Below are 6,175 nucleotides of genomic sequence, written 5' to 3' on the forward strand. Positions count from 1 at the left end.
TTTAACAATGTGTAGATCCATAAGTTTCAGGCATTTTGGTGTGTATTTTTTATGAAAAAGCAATCTGCAAATTTTTGCTCAAATGTAGTTTTAGGTTGTTTTTACACACTGGAATGAGAATTCTTAGTTATAGCCCAATAAGCCACACCCTTTTTTTCACAAGCATCAGATGAAAGAATGGATCATTATGTAGTGTTTTAGAAAACATGCAAGTTAAATCAATAATGCAGATTCCATTAGTCACTGGACTTTAAGATACTGCTTTTAAACTTCCACGTTGCTTTATACTGGCTGATCTCAAGTAGGACTGAAAACATTTTGTACTTCTGTAAATAACTATTAGTTTATCTTCAAAACAGTCAGTGCCAAGAGGTGCAGGTACCTTCTCAGTTATCTGCTCCCTACAGTCACCTCTACTCTCCAGGACTTGGCAACCCTGTTAGAGCTGCTAGAGGGCTCTGTATACGAGTCCTGAGGAGCTCGAAACATTGACAAATGCAATGAAGGGTTTGTGCCACCGCACCAATGGCCCCTGCTGGTCACAAAAGGGAGTGGCCATGTATAAAGTATCACAAAGGCTGCAGCACAGAGCATGTGTTTATCTCCCTCCAGTTGGGATCGATCAGCAACCTTTCAAAAGAGCAGTGCCACTCAGTCGGCCTATAAATGCTAGGCAGCGTCTGTCAGGGGCGTAGCCACAGGTGGCCTGCGGCCACCCACTTAGCATCCAGGCCCAGCCAGGTTGAGCAGGGGTGGAATGCTGCTGCAGCAGCCCGGCACATCACTCGGGCACCTAAAACGCAGGACGGAGCTCTGCGCCCGCCCTTCAGAGAGCTACACCCCGACAGCTCTGCCCTGCCATTGTCCGAGCCGCCCCATGCACCTGGCCCAGCTCAGCAAGTGGAGCCCTGTGCCCAGGAGCACCAGGGCTAGGAACAGGGAGCAGCATCAGGGGAGAAGATGAGCTAGCACAGTGTGTCATTGCCCATCCACCCAAAAGTTGGGGTCCCTCCAAATTTCCACTCCTAGCTACGCCACTGTATCTTTCACCCTTGGGGCATCTTATTAAAAATAGGGGGAAGTTTGTTGAAATAAAAGATCATCTAGAATTAAAACTACTTACCAAGCGAGACCAGCAGCAGCATGTGATCTGTTCCGGTCTAGGGCACAAAGATCACTTGTTGTACCACCCTGGACAGACAGGGCACTAGTATCCCGTACTGCAGCTAAAGAATTAGCTCAGCCTGCTTCCCCAGTGATACCTGCCAGGGAGGGAGCAGCCTCCCTCCACATGCAGAGTAAAATCAGAGTCGTATTTGTTGTCACTGCATTTAAGCCAACTGCCCGAGCAGCATCTATACCATTCCGAGGAACGGACAGACTACACGCTGAACCAGCGCGGCTTAATGCATCTCCCCCCACCGCCCTTTCCAACAGGAGATGAAGGTCTGGCCCTGGCCTTTTAACATAAATGCTGCTCCTAGTGTGGCCATGCAAATAAGCTAACCTGCAGGACACTGGAAGCAGAGATGGAAAGCTAGCCTCCTACTATACATCCTCACAAACCCCATCTGCACTCCTAGCAGGCCCTCTACTTTACCATCCTCATTTCCACCTAGCCTCCATCAGCTACTGCCATTGCACATACACGTCCAGTACGTGTCTTATTCCAACGTAAGATGCCCACCAAACCTGCAGCAAAGGGCAATAAGGGACTCAGGACATTTCGTTCCAGAGCCTACCGAAAGTCCTCTCCAAAACTAGCCAACTTACCTAATGTCAAACAGAGCCATTCATTTTGTTAAGAAGGAGCACTGCCAGGTTAAAAATCTCTTAAAAACAAGTTTGCTCACCTTAGACTGCTGAAATCAAGTTTTTAGGACAAGTCCTTTTCCGTTGTTTAGGACGCCACTGGTTTATGTTCTACACGTAACGCAGAGTTACCCAAGAATGCGGATTAGTTGGTTTCACTTTTTAGAGACTCACCACCAACGTTGGTGGGGTGAGTATTGCAGGGGACATTAGCAAACAGTTTTATTAAAAGTTATCGTGTATTTTACACACCCAAACCTCATCTGTGACTCGAAATGGACCCTGACCCTTTAACAGTACAATGCCTGTGTGTAAAGCAGCAACTCCCCTGAGATTTGTAATGCGCTGTAGAGACGAGCATGGTTTGGCACGGAGGGCATTAACCCAAGAAAGGCTTCTCCACCCTCCCTGCTTCTAAGAGCTATTGACAGGCTCCCCCTGCAGAGGGTTGATACAAAGTTCAACACCTGCAGCTGAAGCCTGGAGTCCAACACGCAGAGAATGTGCCAGCAGCTTAGTGGCTGCAAAAGTTACACTAGAAGTTTATTCACCTCCAATGCTCCCTGTGCCACATTGTCAATACCTGCAAGGAAGGCGAAAGTGCAGCAGGTACATTGCCACTGAGATACTGCTGAATTTCACCCATCCTGATCAGTTTCGTTCTCACTTCCCCAGCTGTGTTTGATCTGAAAACAAACTTATGAAAATACTGGATTCTTTATACCAGCAGGTGCCACTATAAAGATCTCAGCCAACTTCACTATCAACAACCAAACCTGTACCTCATAAGTTAATTTATACTCCCCAGGGTTCCCTTTCATTTGTATGACCTCACAGTCATTCATGTCTACTTTAATCAGAGAATTATTGGCCCACTCAGTTAACAGCAAAGTTCACTTATAACCAGTACTTGCCCAGCAGATGCCCTGGCTTCCTTCAATTGCATCAGCACTATATTGCTTAGGTTTTGTTAGCAATTGGGGCAGGGAGTGTCAGTCATTTTCCCAGCTCCTGGGAGCAGTTCAGTACATGACAGCCATCCCAATCCTAACCACTGGCATCTTGCTTCAGTTGTGCAATAGTCCACTGGTAAATAGGAATTAATGAAAGGATGCCAGGTCAGATAGGGCTCCCTGTAACAGGGAGAACATGTTTGTTTTTGATTTGGTTTAAAAAAAAAATCTTCCCTTAAAAACAAGAACACACAAATGTTGTAGTTTAACAGTTATCTTGATTATTCTACCAGGGAAGTGAAATGGCTCCACTTCCAGATCATGGAAAAAGAGAGCCCTGAATAGTGCCCTTCACCACTGTTGCACTAAGAAGAAACCTTGCAAGAGCAAGAAAGGGACAACGTAATGGAGCATGCTGAACTGGGTCAGTCTTTAGTGAGAAGCAAGTTCTATTGATCATGGTGGGCATGTCTTTTGCTTTAAATCTACCGCAGCACTCCCCACCGTAAAGGGCTCTCAAGAAATCCTCTTGGCAGGAACACCTGTAACCACTGCCACACAGATCTACACAATCCTGTTCACAGGGAAGGGAGAGAAGCAACCAGGTCTAGGAAACCAAGATCAGCTACAGGAGCATCCCCACGGGAGAGGTAGCATTGTTTTTGCTATAAACTGATGCCATTTAGTTGCCTGGCATTTAGATACCAAGACAAGAGGCATTTAAATCAAAGCTCAGCAAGAATGTTTATTTGGTTTTACCTTAGTCACCCTCAGACTCCTGCAGAGACCACTTCAGGAACACAGCTGCAAACCAATGCCTAAGGTTAGGCCACACTATGGCAATGTTACAGCAACAGAAACAAAACCATGCTCCAAACTGGGTCAACATCAACATATACCAAATGGGATTTAACTGTAAACACACAAAGTGAGACCATCTTACACAAAATGCATTTTCTTTAAGTACTACAGTCACGCAACTTCATCAAGACTTTACAATAGCAAAGGAAGTAGCCACGCCTTTGCCACACTACCCCCTCCTCCTTCCATCCTAGACAGTGAGCTAGAGAAGGTATGGTCTCAATCTGCAGTCTCTCGATACATTAGAGAGAACAGGGCCTCCTGAGGAATTCTGTTCAATAAGGGACCAAACCCCGTAGGAGAAATGTTATGCATCTAAGAAGATCAGGTATTTATTATTATCTAAAACTCAAAACCTTGCTAGGTGCTTTACAAACATTTAGAATAGATTTACAAACATGGATTTAGCTAGACCTCTTAATAGCACAAGAAGATGAAATCCAGTGAGTCAGCATAATTTAGGAGAGAGTGGATTACAACAAGCTATACCAGTGAGTTTCTCAACTGAATTCTGATCATAAGTGCATTTAGATAAAGGCCCCTGAGGAATAAATAGATTACTATACCCCCAAAGGATGCTGAAACCTCTTGCAGCCTGTTTTTAAAGCCTAATTATTCCCATGTGCACATTACTAAAGATGCCAGGAGACAGACGCCAGAGCAATTCAGATTCGTCCAGCTTGCGAGTTCCAGTTAGCAGACTGGGTCTATTGATCTGGCCACCGGGAGGGTTTTCATTGACAACGTTCTCGGCACACGCATTAGAGGCAGTGACCGCCTGGTCCCGGCACCCAGTCACTACAGACAAGCACCGCAGGGCAACGGAAGCGGTTTGTACCATTCGCATTCTGCGCTCACCAACACCTCCCATGCCCCTGCTCACCAGCACGGACTGGGCAAGCGGGGGGCAGAAAGGTGAACCGACTTGTCTGCAGCCACCCAGCTCATCGCCTGCAGAGTGGAAGGAACCACAGTCTGGTTCACAGCCACGGCTCCCCTTCCGCTGGAGGAAGGGCACTGGCTACAGGCCCCTGGCCCGCCACGGCCCGCGGTCTCCGCGGGCACCAGCGCGGCTCCCAGGGTTTCTGGGGCTGAGGGAGGCTCCGCGCCCCCGGGTCCCAACGCTTCGCCCCCAGGGGGCCCAGGCTAGACTCACCCCACTCCTGAGCCCGGGAACCATGGCCAAGGGCTGCCCCTCGCCCGTGCCCAGCCTGGGCCGCCCAGTGCCCTGGGCCAGGGTCTGAGCCACTGGGACCAGAGCAGCGGCTGTCCCGGACACACACACAGGGGCTGTGTGTGGGGGGGGAGAAGGGGCTGCCCCCCCCGGACACACACAAAGGGGCTGTAGGGGGAGGGGGGGAAGAAGGGGCTGCCGCCAGACACACATAGGGACACGGACACAGGAGCTGGGGGAGGGGGGAAAGGTCTGCTCCCCCCCCGCCAGACACACACCGGGGCTGCGGGAGGGGGGAAGGGGCTGCCGCCCCCCCCAGACACACACACCGGGGCTGCGTGGGGGGGGGGAAGGGGCTGCCGCCCCCCCCCAGACACACACACCGGGGCTGCGCGGGGGGGGGGGGGAAGGGGCTGCCGCCCCCCCCCCAGACACACACACCGGGGCTGCGCGGGGGGGGGGGAAGGGGCTGCCGCCCCCCCCCCAGACACACACACCGGGGCTGCGCGGGGGGGGGGAAGGGGCTGCCGCCCCCCCCCCCAGACACACACACCGGGGCTGCGCGGGGGGGGGGAAGGGGCTGCCGCCCCCCCCCCAGACACACACACCGGGGCTGCGCGGGGGGGGAAGGGGCGGCCGCCCCCCCCCCCAGACACACACACCGGGGCTGCGCGGGGGGGGGAAGGGGCTGCCGCCCCCCCCCCCAGACACACACACCGGGGCTGCGCGGGGGGGGAAGGGGCTGCCGCCCCCCCCCCCAGACACACACACCGGGGCTGCGCGGGGGGGGAAGGGGCGGCCGCCCCCCCCCCAGACACACACACCGGGGCTGCGCGGGGGGGGAAGGGGCGGCCGCCCCCCCCCCCAGACACACACACCGGGGCTGCGGGGGGGGAAGGGGCGGCCGCCCCCCCCCCAGACACACACACCGGGGCTGCGGGGGGGGACGGGTCCATTTCACGCCCGGGGTGGGGTGCGGTGCCCCCCCCATGGCTCCCGGGCCCAGGCTCCCCCCGCCCCGGGCCGGCGGCGCAGGGACCCCGCCCCCGTCACCTGCTGAGCTGGATGGCGGCCGGGCCGGCGCCCGCGGAGCCCCGCGCGGCCATGGCGGCGGATCTGGGCGCGGCCGCGGACGCTCGGGCGGCCGGCGGCAATGAATGGGGGGCGGGGCCGGCGCGGGCCCCGCCCACCCCGCGCGGCGCGGGCCCCGCCCCCGGCCGGCTCCCGGCGCCCAGGAGCCCCGCCCCGCGCAGCGTGAGGTCACGGTGCTGCGTCCCCCCCCGCCCCGGTGTGACGTCACCGCCCCGCGCAGCGTGAGGTCACGGTGCTGCGTCCCCCCCCCCGCCCCGGTGTGACGTCACCGCCCCGCGCAGCG

The 6,175-nt window shown here is 54.8% G+C and overlaps 1 protein-coding gene across 2 annotated transcripts in view; it reads right to left on the reverse strand.

Annotated features, from left to right (window-relative positions):
* ACOT7 (acyl-CoA thioesterase 7) overlaps positions 1–5,964 on the reverse strand; it is a 106,202-nt gene extending 100,238 nt beyond the window's left edge. For both annotated transcript variants that reach the window (XM_048824966.2, XM_048824965.2), the window contains exon 1: positions 5,854–5,964. In XM_048824966.2, the coding sequence (XP_048680923.1) occupies positions 5,854–5,906 (53 nt within the window). In that variant the 5' untranslated portion in view covers positions 5,907–5,964. The remainder of the gene's footprint in view (positions 1–5,853) is intronic.
* Positions 5,965–6,175: the final 211 nt, after the last annotated feature.

Source organism: Caretta caretta, chromosome 18 (assembly GCF_965140235.1).
Source record: "Caretta caretta isolate rCarCar2 chromosome 18, rCarCar1.hap1, whole genome shotgun sequence".
NCBI classification, from domain to species: domain Eukaryota; kingdom Metazoa; phylum Chordata; order Testudines; family Cheloniidae; genus Caretta; species Caretta caretta.